Source organism: Tinamus guttatus, unplaced genomic scaffold (assembly GCF_059628265.1).
Source record: "Tinamus guttatus ecotype Peru unplaced genomic scaffold, ASM5962826v1 Tinamus_guttatus_pri_ptg000332l, whole genome shotgun sequence".
In the NCBI taxonomy this organism is placed as follows: domain Eukaryota; kingdom Metazoa; phylum Chordata; class Aves; order Tinamiformes; family Tinamidae; genus Tinamus; species Tinamus guttatus.
The window spans coordinates 2238404-2257143 of record NW_028288866.1 but is presented as its reverse complement, the minus strand read 5'-3'; the positions used below and the strand labels follow the sequence as shown (position 1 = coordinate 2257143).

The following is an 18740-nucleotide window of genomic DNA, read 5'->3' as shown; positions in this document are numbered from 1 at the left end:
GGTCTTGCTTTACTTTGCAACCTGGTTGATGGTTCTTATTCCTGAAGTTTCAGCATTCCCCACAGGTCTTTATGGCTCGGAGGAGCAGCAGGGTAAATGCCCCAAAGAGCTTTTTCTTGAAAGGCTGGTAAAGATCGCTCTGAACACGTGTTAAAGTGTCTGAGATGGCAATCTGGAAGAGCAGGGGAGCTTGGTAATTAGGGCATGTTTCTGAATCACTGCCGTCACAAGGTCTGTTCTTGGGACGAGCCCGAAAACCAGGGCTCCGTGTGACCTGAAGAGCTCTTGGTTTGCGCAGTTTAGTGTTGCGAAGGGAAAGGTTTTCATGGCATTACGAAAACTATCCCCTCCGCTCGTGACAGCTCACTGGTGTGGAAACAGCAATTTTATGTGGAGAAAGGTAGAATTAGAGGCATTTAAATTGTTTTATTTTTAGCCATCTTTAAAGCAGCTGGAGATGAGCAGAGCCAATACCATACATTGAATTTTCCCAAGAGGCTGCCGGAAACGTTCCGTGTGTCGCTGCCGGCCTTTGTGCTGGTACCCTCGGCTGTGGTCTGATGCCCTTGGGAATTAGTATAAAGATGTTGGCTTCAGTAGGACCGGCTGCTCCGTAACAGGAGCTCTCACCAAACCGTCCAGGTAGCACCGGCTTTTGGGTCTTCTGGAGTCCAGCTGGGGCTGTCAGTGCCAGTCAGCTCCTGCGTTTGCCAATAAGCAGTGAGGTATCATTTACCAAATGAAGATCTTTTCCAGGTTTGTTTTGCGTGGCAGCCTTACGAGGACGAGCGGTGAGGAGGAGCAATTACAGCGCATCGTGTGACAGCTCCTCAGATGGTTGTTAAAGCTGAAGTGGTGTTTTCCAGAACTGTGGAATTCAGGAATGCAGTTTTGTATCTCTTATGAAATGATGTTTCAATTAACTTGTGTTATTTTCCTCCCATCCTTGTTCCCTTTAAGAACTAAAAGGATCCCAGACTATCTAAATATTTTTCCTGGGCAAGGCAGTTAAGCAGCTAGAGTGCAAATGGGGCATAAAACATGGCAGTGTGCAATACCTGCTGTCAGGCAATGTTATAGCTATTTTATATTGTGTGTTTTTATGTTTTCTTGAGATTAGCAAATGCCTGGGAAAAAAAATGTGGAATGGTAATAGGAGCCTGTATAGTAGTATTTGTACATCTTGTGTTGCCCTGTAACTGGAGGTCCAGTTTGGGGAGGGGGAAGTACAGGACTAGAATAGTCCCCAGCATGGAAGATTTGGGCTGATTGGTAGTTACAAATACGGAGAAGAGACGCAGGCATCTGGATAAGTATTATTTCAGCACACGTCATTTTGTTATGAAGTAGCAGCAAAATAAGAGGAATGTGATTAGTCACGAAAGGCTTCAAACTGTGTACACGCTATGCTGAATAATGTGGGCCCTGGCTTGTGCTACGTATAAAATAATCAGGGAGGAAGGGGTTTGAGAGTTGCGCGCACACTGAAAAGCAGCTGTGCGCTTCAAAGGGCTGCAGACAGCTGCCTTCAGCCGAGGTGAACCCCAGTGAATCCAAAATATTCCCGTGTCCGCCTGTATCAGAGCGTCCCATCAGATCACACTCTTAATGAGCGATGCAGAGGCAAACACAAAATCCTATGAACTGCCTCTGCTCTGGTGACGCGTCTTGCATTTAATAGCGTTTGGACTGAGGTGTTAGCCAACTCATCGTGAAATTAAGGTGTTTTTGTAAACCGGGATGTAACTGGCCTGTAAAATCCAGGAAGAGCAGAAATGGGTAGGAAGGGTTTCCCCAAGCATGGCGAGAGCACAGTCCAAGAAATAAGGAGGTAATGTAATTTAAAGTGTAATTCAAGGAAAACAGAGAGTTTAAGGTAAAAAATCTATGCTTCTCTTCCTGCTTTTTAAGCAATGCTTTCCTATTTTACATGCATAAGCTAATAAAGATCCTAATCAGTTTCTAAAATAACGAAGCCATGTGGAAACATTCGCATGCTGAATATTTGCTGGCCAGTATTCTCATAGCCCCTCCTTTGTTTGAAACGGTTTTGCTTGGCAGAAACAAGCCAGGGAACGGAGCGGTTAGAGGAAACCCCCAGCCCCAGCAAAATGGAAGAGCGAGGAACGCAGGAACGTGGGCACTGAGAGGTGGCTCCTCGGCGCTGCCCTGGCCGCCTGGGGAGGAGGAAGGAGAGCGGCCCCGCGTTGGCGGCCGTTCCCAGCCCGGCTGTTGCTGTTTGGGTGGATGGGCCGCATGGAACAGGCGGAGCGGCCGTGCTGGGAGCCTGGGCACGTTTCAGCTGCCTGCTTGTGCAGGTGCTTTTTGGTAGCGTACGTGATGGATTCCTTTCCTCGCGCTGGGCAGCCGTGTTAATGTAGCTTCGGCACAGCAGGGCTCACCTAGCGACTTTTTTGAAATGGCCACCACGTTGGTACTTATGGCTTGGTGTTAAAATCATGCTCTTGTGCTTCATCCTCTGCTTCTGGCTGACCTGTACACTCTGAAATATGGCTCAGCCACCTCTGTTACAATACAAAACAGGGTTGGAGCTAATGATTAATCAGCATGAATTTACCTGGGCAGAGGCATTAAAAAGCCTGGGTTTCGTTGGGGCTGGTGGATTTGGAGCTCGGCGAACACGGCTCTTTGTTTTCTGCTCAATGTGCCAGGGATGGTGAAACGCAGCCTTCTTGGAAACAGCTGACGCGTAGGTATAAAGATACGGACAAATGTTTGGAGGAGCTGCTCTGCGATCGTTCCCAAGGGTCACGGCGGTGCCTCCTGTTGTCCTTTTGTCCCCTCTTCCCAGCCCTGCGGATCCGCACAAAGGTCGCGTGGCGCAGAGTGCTCCGCTGCTCCCGCGAGCGCCTCTGCCTCCATCTTGCTTTAAGTGGTGACCTGCGTAAGGAGCCGCCGCGTCGCTGCTGCTCCTCCCTCCCCTGCCCTGCAGAAAGTCTCTCTTTTTCTTCCCCCCTCGCCGTGTAACATATAAATGTGCTGCAGTAACGCGGCTGAGCTGCAGCACTGCAGCTCTCCCCTCCTCTCGCGCTGGGCTGGGCCGCGCAGCGCGGTGCAGAGCGGTGCGACGCGGTGCAGAGCGGTGCGACGCGGTGCAGAGCGGTGCGACGCGGTGCACTCGTCCTCCGCCAGCGCCTGCCAGCACGGGAGCAGCTCGGAGAGCCGCCAGCGGGAGGGCCGGGCTGGAGCACTACATAGATTAATCTTCACGGTGGGGGACTAAAGGATCTGTAATCATAGCACACAGAGCACATTGGGGCACGGAAAATGCAAACCTTCCTGTTTCGGCAGCTGTCCTTGAACGCTCAGGGCTCTCTCCTTCTCTGTTTTCCTTTTTTTTATTTCCTCCCCCCACTCCCCCCTCCTTTCCCTTTCTCCTCCTCCTTCCAGCAAAGACGATTGTCACAGATTATCCCTGGGGCTCATCAAGGGCACGGTGCGGCAGAGCAGCGCACAGCAGACTAAATATCTGGACAGTGGACAGATTAAAACACACCAGATCTAGATGATTTAGGACTGTGGTTGCGGTAGAATATGGAACTGTGGTAGCCTCCCACATTCATTCCTGATTGGGGGGGTGGAGAGGGGGAAAAGGATGGAAAATTACAGTTTTCTACTGTGTGTCTTAGTCTCCTGACAATTCAGGAGATGTTTTTTCTTTTACTTTCAGCACAAGTCAGTATGCATCAGACCATTTTGAATTTTTTGCTATAAAACTTTGAAAAGTCAGTATTTGATAATGCAGAGTTATTATTTGTAACAATGTTTTCTGTTGGCAGCAAATACAAATTGCAAACTCCCATATTTTATAGCAGCCATTTTTGTTTTCCCCAAAATGAAAATGGCAAATAAGTGATGGCTGTGAGCGTGCCGCTTTCGATACAGAAATCGAGCTCCAGCTGGAAGATTTGTGCTTGTACTGGTTGATGGCTTTGGTGCATCGAGAGCGTGTTACGCTGTTGTTCTGTAATCCTGCACTTTGTGGGCAGCAGGAGCTAGACTAGCTAAACATCTTACCGTATTCTAGCCCTTGAATAATTGAGTTCTGTCGGTACGGCGCTCAAAATCACGTGTGTGTTACGGTTTCACGATGAGGAAATAAAAGATTTACAGGATAGTGAGTGGGAACAGTCGTGGAGAGGCCCCGTTGCTGATGCAGCCGGCAGGCAGCCCTCCTCCGGACGAAGCAGCTGTGGTGGTTGCAGTCGGAAAGGTCAGGAGGGAGTTTAGATCTTCTAGGGAGTCTTAAGGCGGTTGCCAGAAATGGAGTGTGTGTAAACAGCAAGCAAAAAGGAAGGATGCTCTAACCAATCACTTCTCTAACTGCGATATTGAGAATAAAAACTCAATGGAAGTTAAAGCACTTGATTCTAGGGCAATTCTCTCTCCTTTTTTTGTGTGTCATTAGAGAACCACTACGAAAATAAACGTTGATGGGACTTACGCGAAGCTAACTCGCGTACCTGCGTTATTATGGTCACATTTCTTCTGGCAGTCAGTCCCTCTCATTCACCAGCTCCTTTCTGTTTTCCTTCACCCTTCTTGCTCTCCTGTTTCTCTTCTCTTGCCTGTGTCACCTGCAAAGAGGCTGCTGTGCACCTGTAAGAAAGGCAACAAGCTCCAAGCAGCACTGCAGCATGTACCCGCCTTTGCCTTCTTATGTCTGTCAAGGAACATTTTTTTGCCCGTGTTTATACAGATACTCCTTGATGACTACCGGCCTGTGTTTGTATAAAATAGAGAAGAATGAAATCTAAAGCTAAACCAGATCCTATATAAAGTATAGTAGGTCAAATCAGGAGGAGAGGCCCGCAGTCAGGGAGGTGGCGTTTCACACCGTAGCTGAGAATTAGTCATACAATAACAGTGATGACATTTTAAGGCATTTTGAAAGTCGTGCGTAAAACAGTGTCCAGTGCAGGTTCTGAAATAATTTACTCCTCTGATTTGCAAGTGTGTGAGCTGCTTTCTTGTGTATATTGCTGAAAACAGCATTGCTTGCTTAAGGTCACTTGAATTTGTTTCACCATTGTGCTGCCTTTGCGAATCGACAGAAAATGGTTTGTAAAAGTTCTTTATAAAGTTGAGGATTTTTTTTTTCCTCCGCTCCCCTTCCCCTCCCCTTGTATATTTCATTTTGCTTGATCAGTAGATTCCAAAATAATTTGTCTAATCCTCCTGGTTGAGAGGAAGGATTGCAGTGCGATCTCCAAGTCTGGGCTGTTTTAAAAGGTTGCTGAGTTGATACTTGACATTTTTATCCCTTTTTTTTTTCCATATCAGTTTATCTGGCCTTTGGTAACCATCTTGGCACAGTGCTTTGTGGTGTGTAAACATATTCGGTGTTCATTCCTTTTTTTTTTTTTTTTTTTTTTTTTTTTTTGTGTGTGTGTGTGTGTGCGGACACTTACTCACCTGTAGGTGACTATTACTTAACTCCATAACATGCATTAAGTAGGGCGGTGTCACATTCCTGCATGTGGCTTGTCCCAGATTGGGCAGCTAGAAGTTGAACTCCGGTCCAAGGTACATTTATAGGTCACAGTCTAAACACAGAACGAGGCTGCGGTGAATGAATGAGGTTGAGGTGGGGAATCAGGAGTCGCATGAAGACCATTGTTTAGTGCTGAATGGATTAAATATAGACGGGAGTAGTAGAATTGCTGTGTTAAGGTCATTATTTCTTAAGGAAATTGTTGGGATGGCTTTATTTTTACTTGTTGTGACATGGTTTTGCTTAATTGTCTTGCTTGTCAGATTAAAAATTAGAGGTGCTATTCTAATTGCAAATACCTTTCTATTTCGTTAGCTGCTATTGCTCTGTTATTATAAAAGTGATTTCATGGTAGGCTAACCAAAAGAGAGGACTTTTGTAAATATTTCTGGCAAGTGCAAATGGCCTTTTTCCTCTTCTTGAAAGCACCTCCCCCAGACTCTGCTGTGTTTTGATTTTGAGAAAGGTTTTCTTATCATCTAGGAGGGAGAAATGATTTGCATAATTGTTACTATACAGTCATTTTCTTCTGTCATTAATATATGTGCTTTGTTTTGCCTTTTTTTTCCCAGATATGGACGTGTTGAAAGTGTCAAAATCCTCCCTAAAAGGGGGTCAGAAGGTGGAGTGGCAGCGTTTGTGGATTTTGTGGACATCAAGAGTGCGCAGAAGGCACACAACTCTGTCAACAAAATGGGAGATAGAGACCTACGGACGGATTATAACGAACCAGGAACCATTCCCAGCGCTGCTCGGGGATTGGATGATACAGTTTCCATAGCATCTCGTAGTAGAGAGGTTTCTGGGTTCAGAGGAGGTGGTGGGGGGCCCACTTACGGCCCCCCACCATCGCTTCATGCACGGGAAGGACGTTATGAGCGGAGACTTGATGGGTAAGTTCCAAGGTTTTTCTAGGCAGGTATTTTGTATTTGATATGGTGAGAAACACAAACTCGTATATAGGGCCCCCAGATGGATTTAAAATTTTGGGAATTATCTATGTTTCCTATTTTGGGTTGGAAACGGAAGTGATTTCTATCCCAATGGCTGGTACCTTGTGGATCCATAGAGGATGTTTTCTGCAGCTGGTTGGATATCTGCACTTGAAATGAGGTGGTTTTAAGATGGAAGATTTCCTTGGCCAGCACCGATATTGGAGTTACTCTTTTCTAGAAGTAATGATTCCATTTCTTGGATAATATTAAGGCCTTATTCGGATGTATCCCTACTGCCAGATGGAGCTATATTGCTACAACATGTGTTGAAGTTCTCTGTGGAGTATCTGTGGAATACTAGAACCTAAAATGCTGTGAAAGCTTCATGCCTAGTTCTCAGTTCTCGCTATACGCAGTTTATATGTTAATTGGATTGTCACCTAAAATTTCTAGTAGCCTTTAATGATGCGGTCCTTTGGATCTACAGACAACATTTAGCCATGGGAATACGCTTGGATGGAGAAGACCGAAGGCAGCTTTTGATGTTTCCATTTTGGATCTACATCATTTCCAAGTGATTGGGATTATTCTTTCTGATGGTATTGGCAAAAAAGAGATGATGGACATTACTAAATTTTGGAAATTATAGTTTTTTTTTTTTTTAATGCTGGGATAAGAACTACTGCCTTGAATTTATTGGATGTTATACAGTCAAGACGTCAGTAGCCATGGGGAGTGGATTACTATCTAGTCTCTTAAAAAGCTCTTTGCTGCTCCGCATTAAACATACTTTAGTTTTAAGGACGTGGCGCTAATAATCAGTTTGTGGATACATCAATGAGCAATGACTGGGCTGGATGGTTACAAAGGCGGATAGAGGATGCCTGCTGGCCGGCAGTGATGAATTCCCTCATGCCGTGGGTGAACTTCTACCAGCTGCTTGATTCAGACATAGGGCTGGAAATTAAAATAATGGATCTATTTCAGTGCCTACTGTCTCAAGAAAGAAGTCTGGGGGTTTCAGATCTGTGCTTTCAGTCTGAGACTGTTGCTTCCAGTGGAATTTTTTTTTTGTCTTGTCACTAAGATTTTTTTTTTCTTGTTGATTCATCTAAAATATCATTTGACACCCTTGCCCATTAAGAAGGTGGATTACCCCTGTAAGAGGGGCCAAAATTGGGGAAGTTATGTTCACAATTCTCTCCCTAGATTTAATTGGGAATATAGGTCGTGTTTCCACACTTGGAAAAGGTTGGTATGTCCTGCCCTGTGTATATTAGCCCCTCTCCTAACCCAAGTCAAACCCTTTCTTTCCACTAACTCCAGTAGTACTTAGTACTAATAGATAAATCAAAAAAAAAAGCACTGTAGCCATTAGATTTCAGCTCTGCTAGCTCCTCTGTCTGTCTTCTGTGTCCTTTTTATGGATAAGGACTTCATTCTTTTATGCAGCTATAGCAGTAACACTCTAGAAAATGTTGCTTATACTCCTACCTCAACTGTCACTGATTAACACTTTATAGGATGCTAAATGCAATAATTTATGAAACTGTTGATCTTGTTCCTTCAAAAGGGAGGGGGGCAAACCTCTGTGCTAGACACTCAAATATCTTTAAAAATGCCATTGTTGCAAGCAACAGGTAATAAAAGTAAAGAGCAACAATGACTTTTAAACGGGTATATATGTTACTGGAATTTGCTGTTGCACTAGTTAGGTTATTTATATATATATAAAATTTGGAAGAAAAAAATGCAGGCAAGCCATGAATTAGCTCTTTATAAAGTCTGAAAAAGGAATTATAATTTTAACAACACATGGTTATATTTAGAGTATTAAACATGTAGTGAATCACTGGAGAAGTTACTGAAGAAACTTCTTGAGATATTAATCAAAAAAGATTCAAGTCCAATTTTCAGTTTATAAAGGATATCTGAAATATTGCTGCTGTTTTAAATAGAAGACAGACTTGCAGTGCAGGAGAAGAGGAGTAACTATAGAGCAGAATTAGGTTATTAGGATTCAGGGGGTTGAAGTGATTAATAATTCAACCTGAAGGAAATATCTGAGAAAGATGACAAAAAGGCTGAAATGTCCTTTGTAAGAAGGATAATTAATTTTAAAATTAACTTTGGGCACCCTGACATATTTAGAATTTTGCAAGTATTTTTTTAAGCCTTCAGAATATCATTTCTGATCTTCCCATTTTGCAGATGTAATTTAGCCATACCATCCCGATACTTGTCTAAACGTAGACTACTAAACTATTTGTAATGTTCTTTAAACTTCACCTGTCAGTTTTACTATATCTGTATTTGAGAGGTCACACTAACATCCTTAGAGCATAGAACTTTCCTTAACTGACAAGCAAAATGTTATAAATGCTAAAGCAAAATGGCTCTTAGCAACTTTAAATGAGTATGCTTACAAGCATAGAAGAGGTGCAAATTATGTAACTGAAGAACAGTAATAGTCTCAACAAATCATTGAGAAGTTAATTTATATTCTTTGTGTAGGGATTTGAATATCTTTGGGGGCTGCACCCTTTTTGGTAGTTATAAATACTTGCAAATGAAGTATATTGACCCTAGTCATCAAAATGTGCCTTTGGGTATGCAGCTTTCCCAAGAATTGAGTGTAGCAGTCTGATAAAAGCAAAATTATTTGTAAGAGGGTAAAATATTTTAAAATAACAGCACCAAGAACCACCCCCTAATTTTTCTGAGCTTCTGTGTGGGTAGTCCTACCCCTTTTGAAAGCAGCTTCTTATCTCTGGGTTATGCTTTGCACTGAGGCTTTCATGGCTATAGCCCAATTTGTGATGCCATTTTTGCCAAAAGATAATGATAAGATATGCAAAGATGTGCAGCGGCAATTACCAAATTCAAGGGAAAAAAAAATCTGAAAAAGCAAAAATGCAATTGCTTTGTTTAAAAATGTGGGTGTTTTTTTTTTGTCTAATATAAAAGAAGATAAAATATTCAAAACAAAACACAACCACCCGAACTTAAATTAGGGTTCTGCTCTGGAAACCAATATATTATCCTGTGCAAGATGCTGGTCATGAAAGCCTCAATATATGATTTAAAAAAATGATTGCTCAGCTTTATTTTATATGAATATAACTTTGGAGTCAAGTATAATGTTTAAGTTTGTCAGTGTTTGCTTGATAGGTTATTGTTCCTCAGTGAGGAATCAGTTGTAAAATTAAATTCAGTGCCAAAGTGAATGTTTGCATGATTTGCTTTTAGTTTTGCTTGCCTCTTTCTGATTGATGAAATGTTTTTCCCCCCCTCCTAAATGCAGGGCTTCAGATAACAGGGAGCGTGCTTATGAACATAGTGCCTATGGACACCATGAACGGGGGACGGGAGGATTTGATCGGACACGACATTACGAGCAGGATTACTATAGAGATCCTCGAGAGCGGACTTTGCAGCATGGGCTCTATTACACTTCTCGGAGTCGAAGTCCAAACCGTTTTGATGCTCACGACCCCCGTTACGAACCTAGGGCCCGGGAGCAGTTTACATTGCCCAGTGTGGTACACAGGGATATCTACAGGGATGATATTACACGGGAGGTACGAGGCAGAAGGCCAGAACGGAATTACCAGCACAGCAGGAGCCGGTCGCCGCATTCGTCACAGTCGAGGACGCAGTCCCCTCAGAGGCTGGCCAGCCAGGCGTCCCGACCCGCGCGGTCCCCAAGCGGCAGCGGGTCCAGGAGTAGATCCTCGAGTAGTGATTCTATCAGCAGCAGCAGCAGTACCAGCAGCGACAGGTAGGTCCCCTCTGCTTGTGCTGAGATGCTCTGTTGCTTGACGCAGTGCAGTGGTGGCAGCCGTCACAGCGGGGCCCTGCGGCGCGTCGGCACCGGCCGCCGTTCCGAGGCCGCAAGGAGGAACCGCAGCCAGGGCCCTCAGAATAGAAGGCGTTTTTGTGGCAGAGTTACTTGCTGAGGTAGAAATAAACCATGGTGGAATGTGTGAGGACTTGGCACAAAGCAAATCCAAGGGGAACGTTGTTGCCATTGCTAATTATTTTCCATGGTGACTACCTGCAGCATCGCTGGGCAGCGAGCTGCAAAAGTGGGGACGTGCAAATCCAAGACCTTGCTGCACTGCTGGCTACTGCCACCCTGTCCGGTTGGGGAATGGGGCGATTAGTTCATTCGCTCAGATTACAGAATAAGCAAATTATGAAGGTCCAACTGCCTTTTGTAGAACACATTTTAAAATACCTTGGGAAATGATGATTATTTAATATCCAATTTCTCTTAATTGTGTATCGCCGCTAACATTTAAGAGACTGGTGTGTTGTCTCCCCTCTCTTTTTACCCTGCTCCCTTGCAGCAAAAATGAGAGAGTTGGAAGAATAATTTGTAAAAATGTGAATGTGCTGCACAAAAAAAGCTACTAGGGCTCATCAGGCAGTGGATTTCTTTAGCAATTTCAATACTCTTGTCAAACCACTCAGTTGTTTTTTTTTAATAGCAAACCTACCCTAAGGGTGGAAACCAAGGAATTATTGTGCCTGTAGATATTTTATGCTCTATTTGGTGAAGAGCTCTGTTCTCAAGAAAGGTTTCTAGAGTTGGAAACATTTCCTCTTCCTACCAGTTGCTTTTTAAAGCCAAAACTAGTCTTTAAATAAGTATATTGCTGTAATAAATATTGAGTGTTTGATTATCACTTTGAATGAGATTTTGACACTGGTAATTGTCTCATGAAAATAATTATTCTTATAAAAACCTTGACTGCTGGATCTTGGACAACAAGAGCTAGTTGGGTTGACGCTGAGTGGAGTGTGCAGAGATGAAGGCTGGGAAACAGGTTTCTTCTCTCTTTTTTTTTCCTGATTTTTTTTCCCCACATGTCTAAAGAACTTTGCAGGGATTCGCTTCCTTCTTTAATTATTGTTTTCTTCTCCCAGATTTAGAAATCCAGTTCCTCTCTTGGTTGGAGAGCTGGTGAAAAGATGGACACCTCTAGAGCATTTGAGAGGACTCATATTGCTTTAAAAACCAGTTTATTTCTAAGACCTCTCTTTCAGTGAGACCTTAACGGATTAAGACAACCTATTGTCAAAAGATTTAACTTTTTAGAAGTTAAATTGTGGCAAAGCTTACAAAACTTCTGAGACTGTCAGAGGTCTCCAAGAAAGGTAGAAAAGACGAAATGTAAGATGGCCTGGTTACATTTAAGATTTTAAAAACCTCAAGCAATAAAATGTGTCAGATGCTTCTCTGCTCGTTGGAAAAAAAAAGACAGAAGGAAGCCTAAAAAACTTGTATGATTGATAGAATATCATTCTTGGGATGTCCAATTGGGATGAAATACTGTTCTGAACTAAACACGCTGCTGGAACAAAGTTTAAGATTTAATCAGAAGATAAGCAATGTTTGCTATGCTTTTTGCATCTCATTTTCTTGTCAATTTCTAGATGTTGCAAAGAAAAATAGATGATACTGTGGAAGGAGTAGGGAAATAAACTTTTTTTCTTATTAATACAGTAATTTCAAATAGAATGTAGTGGATAATATCTTCAATTTTGAAGGATCAGAGAAGAGTTTTTACATGTCTATAATCTATGATTCAGACAGTAATAAACATTTAACCATATCTTTACCCTGTAAAGCAAAATTCCTTGCACTTGGTGCGTTTTAAAATATAAGTGGACTTTTTCGTTTGTTTTGTTGCACACTTTGAATTCGGTGATGGAAATACCCGTAATTGCTTGTTTAGTAAATTCTGAACAAAGTGGAAGCTTCATGTATATGTGTGTGTATGAAAACTTTATATTTAGTTCCTTGCTTGTGCAATTTAACCTTATTTTAGAGTAAAAGCTGCAATGTAGTAGCTATGCAGCGTTTGTAGTAACGTATGTGCTCGAGCTGCCGCTCTGAGTTGAGGAGTGCAGGTGTGTGGTTTGTTTCTGCATTTTTTTCCAATTCATTTATTATTCTGTGAAGGAGAGGAGCAGGAATGCTCAGAGACAGGTTGTCACAAGGTAAAAACGAAAGCTCACAAACAGCTCTTGCCCTGTGGGAGTTGCGGGCTGGTGTTGATGTACAAAGCAGCGGTTGGTGCGCGGGAAGTTTTCACGTTCCCAGACCAGGCAGAAATTTGTTTGCACGGCCCTACCCTGGACTGTAATATATTCTGGTTGTGTCATCTCTGGAATTATTTACCAATTCTGTATGCTTTTCATGTTTTGAACGGTGTTTATCTGGAATAACTAATGCCCGAATTTGTGCTGCAGAAACTTTACTGCTGGTGAGAGGCGGCTTGGGAGAAATTGTCTGTTTGGCACCGTTCTATAGGTGCTGGGAAACAACGAGCAGAAAGTTGATAAATGAAAAACGTCGGCTTTATTCTTTGTGTTGTGGCTTTCAAAGAGCTGTGTAAGCTAGATACGACTTTCATTAAATGGAGGTGGGTTTTTTTTTTCTGGACAATAATGTGTGGAATGATGCTCAGCAGATTGTTTTAGAAAACGAACAAAGCCTTCATTTCATAAAGGTTTGTGCTTTGTCGCACTTGATCTCAGCCAAGCTTCATTTTAAATGTATATTCAGTTGCCTTTATAAGGGATTTGTAATGGGAACTGCAAAAGAGTAATTTAGAAGATAAGACCAAAAAGAACACAGTGAACATAAACCATATTCTCTGAAGCACAGCTTTAAATCTTTTTTGATATGTGAACCACTTCAGAAGAAGAAAAAAAAAGAATGTACCTGTAGGCCTTTCTAGAAATCTCAACAGCTTTGACTGTTGTGTAGTGTTATTTTTGTAGCACTATTTCTGTTTGTCCCCTTTGTGGCCTCTCAGGAGTTGTTTGCAGGGGTCAGATGCATCAAAAACCATCCATGGGAGTCGCTTCTTCAAATGTTGCAGCAAGAGTGACCCATATGGATTTGAGAATTGGGGCTTGCGTTTCAGTGTTTTCTCATGTGAGGTTTCTCTTGGTGCTTCTGGTTCATTACGTTATGGAGAAGAGGGCTTGGGGATTTATTTTCCCTCCTTGAACTAGGGAAAAAAAGGGGGGCGAGGAAATTGTATTTGCATTTATTGTTACCAGAAGCTTCAATTTTTACATTCTGTTGTGCACCATAAATGGCATATTAGCAAGATTTTTTTTTGTACTGTGTCATGGAAGAAACAGACTCTGCATTAAACTATGTAATCCCATAGGAAGTAAAACAGATTTTGTTTTTGTCCTGCCCAACCTACTGAAAACATACAACTCCTCCCCCCCCGCCCCCCCCCCCCCACTTTTTTTTGATAGAAATTGTTCTTTTCTAGGCTGCTTGTAGAGGTTTTGTAATGAGCTATACAAAAAATTGTTCTGTGCATTTTTTTTTTGGCTTTGTCATGTCAAGTGGCTTTGCACATGTATTACTGTTCCATGTGTTAGTTATTATTTTTAAAGCTTTGCTGCAGCAGAATGTTGAATCACATGGCATTGACAGCAGGGGGACATTTTCCTCCTAAAAGCTGGGCGTATGTCGAAGTGCCTTGTTGAAATGGGATTTAGACTTCTTTACAAAAACCCTGGCAAAAGTATTTCATTTCCTATAGGTGGAAGGGCTTTCTAGGTGGCTTGTTAAAGTGTGGATTCTGCATGTGTGTGTGCGCGTCAGTAAGTTTACGGACAAGCGACCTTTTCCTTTCTTTTAAGAGTGCTTATTCAGTTGTCTGAGATCTAGTATGTTGGAGGATACTGCTTTACTGTTAGCTGGGTAATTACTTCTGGTTTGTAATGAAAACAGTGGCTTTGATAGAATTATAAAAGCAAATTCAGCATAGATGCAAATTAACTGTTTGCATCAGGATTTAGGAGGATCTGGTAGTTCTTGTAGTGCTGAATTAAAGCTATGGTAAAAAATTGGACATGTACAAGTCGAAAATTGACTGTTTTGGTAACTGACATGCTGTTCTCAAATTATAATCACAAATGGGCAGAGTTTTTATAGAAAAAAAATGTGATTTTTTTTTTAGTCATTTTAGATTTGTCTGTGACTAAATCCTTTCTAGATCAAGATATGGGTTGCAGAAGTAAGAAGTTATGTGCTTGTCTTATTTAGGTGTCTTAATATTGACATAAACTGAAGGAAAATACTGCCAAGAGAATTTTAATGATGGGAGAAAAGCAGGTTCAGCAAAATCTTCCAGTTTATTTTATGGGGGGTTTCTTGAGCGTGTTTAAACAACTGAAGCGAAAGTAGAAAATAATGATTTTAGTTTCATTACATAATGCAGACCTTTCCCTACCATTGTCTTTATCTCTCCTTTTTCCTCTCAGTTTGTCTGACAGCAAGCAATGAATCACTGACTTCAGATGGGATTTGGGGTTTTTGAGTGAGCCGAGAGATACCTGTGCTGAGGAAGAGTTAAACAAAAAAAAGCAAAGAACTAGGTGCAATGCAGCTTTGTAATACCGCGAGGTAGTCTTTGTTAACATTGAATAATTCCATATACATTGTGCACTGAAAATGCCATGTAGGAATCCCCTGAATAGTTTTAATTTCTCTCTACAGAACAAAAGGTTACCCAGCTTTAATGGTGAGCATTTTCCTGTTTGCATGGGAAAGTGAACTGGGCTAGGGAAAAAACACCCAGAGTAGGAAGCCTCTTTTTCAGTTACTGGCACTGGCAAATCCTGCTTAAGAGTCAGGTGAAACATCTCGTCTTTACCTTTTGTTCCCATAAAGCTGTGTGGTGCTTTGATGTTTTGATCTGTAAAGGGAAAGGTGAATTACGGAAAGGAAAATTAAAAAATCCAGCTAGCTCAAATAGTTTTTTTTTCTCTCCTCTGTGTTACCGTCTGGCATTTTCACTTTGTTCCTTCTTATTCCTGTTCGTGTGTGCCTGAGCCTGTGCTGAGGCTCATCTAAATATAACCCAGACCATCCTCTTAAAAAAATGTTACCCTTGGGAGTAGATCAAGTTTCTTGAAATCGAGTACAGGCAGGGAAAAAAAAATCTTTAGATGGAGAGAAGATATTTTTGCTTTGACGAGACGAAAATACGAAAACCAGCAAGCCCTCCCTCCCTTCCTGCCTTTAAAAAAGAAAGAAAAAGGTTTTCAAAAGGGCTGTATGTGAATTATGTATGTGCACGTTTGTGATTTATACAGAATGATCCCTAAGCTGCCTATGGAAAAATACAGGGTTTATTTTTTTCTCTCAGTATCTAAGGTCTCCTTGCAATTGAGGACTGAATTTCGTATGCCCTCCCTTCAGGAGAAAAAAAACAGCAAAGGCTCAATTTAGTCATTTCACTTTATGAGGAAGATAAAATATTTCTCCCCTTCTGAAATAACACCCATGTGGAGTGCAGGGAAGTGTTGACCGAGAGGCCGGGGGAGGTGCAGCGCGGCATTACCTCATCCGTATACTCCTAGTGTCATCTGTTAGAAATGTGCCTTGCATAAGAGGGTTTTTTTTTTTTTTTTAATCTCTCTCTGAAAATCTGCCGCTGCGGGTTGCCCGATGTCCCTCCAGTGGCATCGCAGGCGTTATAATGGTGACGGCGCAACAGCGCGGCCACCGTGCGCTGCCGAATTGGAGAAATCGGGAAATAAAGCGATGTTTTTCCTCTGGAAGCCGGGCGGTGGGGGAGGAGGAATAGCCTCACCGTCCGCCGCGGTTTTAAAGCTCAGCTTCAACGGGGGATGGACACGGCAGCCCCCGCCGCCCCCCTGCGCGAGCAGCCGCCGCCTCAGCGCGGGGCGGGCCGGCCTTGTTTGTGTCTCCAGAACCGGTTTGAGCCGGCCCGAGCCGGCTGGGCCCGGCGGCGCCCCGCCCCGGGGCGGGGCCTCCCGCCGCGCGCCGCCCCCCGCGCGCGCCCGCGGCCCCCGACTAAACGGTGCGGAACGGGGACCGTTAGCTCCGTGTTGTCGCCTCAGAGGCGGCACCGCCGCGATCTGCAGCGGCCGGGTTCTGCATTCACCATGCTGCTCTCTTCCCCCTCCCCCCCGCTTTTTAACATTATTTTGTATTAATAAAAACCTTAAAGGCAGCACAGTCCGGTTAGGTGTCTTGTTTTAAGTGCGGATTTGTTCGCATGAGCAGCTGCTGGGAGGGTGGAGGGATTTTCTGCAGTTTATAGGCTGCTGTCGCTGTGGTAACCCCCAAAATAGTAATTAATTCTTGGCCCTGGACAATGGCAACAGCAACTAAACCCCTTCTGCCCCAACACGCCTCGTAGCCGGAGGGAGACCTGCTTTCCTCGGTGGATCAGGCTCGGATTTGGAGTTGCATGTTTTGTGTTAGGCAAATGGTCATTTTTTTTTTCTTTCTAAAGGCTTTGATTTTCTTCCAAATATTTTGCTTCATCATCCCAAGTCAGCAGAGGGAAGGCAAGAACTAGCTGAGGTCAGGGAAGCCGAAGCTGCCCGTGTTGACTTGCAAAGCGAGGCTTAGCCCGAAGCATTCCTGAGGGCAGGAAGAAAGCTGCCTTCCGTTCTCCTCTCCTGATGGAGACAGCAAGGAGAACCCAAAATCCCGCCAGGGAAAAGGAAAAAAAAATGAAACGGGGAAATCGTGAAGCGAGATTTCTCTGCAGTGTTCGGTACCTTCTGCCATGCTGCTAGTCTAGTTTGTTTTTCTTAGAAGTAGATCTAGAATGTGATTCATCACTAAAACAGAGCGATCTTGGTCTAGAAGTGCCTGCTCATCGCGGTTGGTCATGGAGGAGGATCTGGACAACCCGTACAGAGATGCCTGAGCTGCAGGCACCAAGAGGGAGTCGAGAGGATCCCTGTTGCCATGAGCTCGGAAATCACACATGCTGTAGTAATTTCTAACAAATATTCATGTGAAGGAACAAATAAGAAAAAGAGGGAGAATTTATATACAGTGCGCTTAGGTTTGTCCTTAACTTGATCCGTCTGCAACTTTGCGAGTGCCGAAATGACTAATGATGGCATCAAGGTATTAGGCGTGAAAGCTTCTTAGGGAGCGATTAGATATCAGCCTGCAAACCCCCCTGGTCAGCTGGTGGTGCCATTTTGAGCAGAGAAGGCAGCACATTGGCAAGTGGAAAATCACTGTCTTAGAGGTAACGTGAAGGGCTTCAGAGCTGTATAAAGGGGAAACTGTTTACATACATGCCAGGACATACTCCTAATTTTTTAATGTTGAAACCATGATGGCCTCTTGTGCTGAAGAGAAGCAAAAGATGAGTTTCCAGAAGAAAAGAGAGGGTGCCGCATACTATGTACATGTCATATTTATAAAAATGTGTAGGTTATTGAAAACCTTGTATTTTTAAGTGCTTAACAAATAAGAGAACAGAATTACCCTTTTTAATGTGCGTGCAATTAAGGAATAACACTTGATGAATGGTTCTGTAGTCTTAAGAGTCCTGCAAAGGAGTATTTGGGAAACCAGATATTGCTGTTTCTGATACCTGTTGGCTTTCCAAGAAAGCAAACATCGTCCTGCCCCCAGCCACAAGTTCCTCTCTCCAGTTTGGAAAAGCGAAATGTGGCACTTTGAAGCCTTCCAAATACTTCTCTTTGGAAAATGTTTCAAGTTCAGTTGCTTTATTTAACTTGAGGTGATTATCTCGATTAGCAGACAGTTAGAATGTAGCCTGGTAGCAATGGTACCTTTTGGAGAATCCTTTCAGTGTCTCATCATTTCTTCCCCAGATGCCTAGAAACAATCGTTAAGTGTTTTTATACCTGGAGAAAAATACAGAAAAGTCATCAAATATTCTAAAAAAAAGAATAATTACGGCGCATATGAAGCAGACACAAGCAGTAAGAATATTTGCCGTCTTAGTTCATTTTCCGCCATCTGTTGAGAGTACAAAATGCTAAAGGCTTGTGTGAGAACATGGGAAGAAAAAGGTACTGCTGTCCTTGCAAAACTGAACTCCCAAGAGTGCAGAGCGTCCCCGGGGCTCAACTGGCTCCCAGCTGGGTTGGCTTGAGAGATGCAAAGTGCCCCGCGGCCGCAGGTTGGACCTCCGAGTGTCACCAACACCTCCTCCGAGTGTCACCGACACCTCCTTCGGGGCGGGAGCTCCGGTCCCCACGCTGCGCCGTCCTCTCTGCGCTGCCACCTCAAGTTCCTCCCTCCCCGACGTGTTTGTGACTGCGGGTCCTGTTGGGTGACGGGCGAAGACCAGCAGTCCAAGAGGGGAAGCCCTCAGTTCCCTGCGATTTCGGTTCCTCCCAAACCTACGCAGTGCTCAGTCCATACTTCTTTTCCCTAACAGGGAATACCCTGAAGGCCTCCAGTGCTACTTGGTGTTTTACTGCCTAAATGGTGACTGGAA

At 43.4% G+C, this 18740-nt stretch overlaps 1 protein-coding gene across 1 annotated transcript in view; it reads left to right on the top strand.

Moving 5' to 3' along the window:
• Window positions 1-18740, top strand: part of SPEN (spen family transcriptional repressor) — a 62271-nt gene that overhangs the window by 9300 nt on the left and 34231 nt on the right. Inside the window, exons 2-3 of the mRNA XM_088529616.1 lie at window positions 6088-6408; window positions 9755-10231. Of these exons, the coding sequence (XP_088385742.1) occupies window positions 6088-6408; window positions 9755-10231 (798 nt within the window). The remainder of the gene's footprint in view (window positions 1-6087; window positions 6409-9754; window positions 10232-18740) is intronic.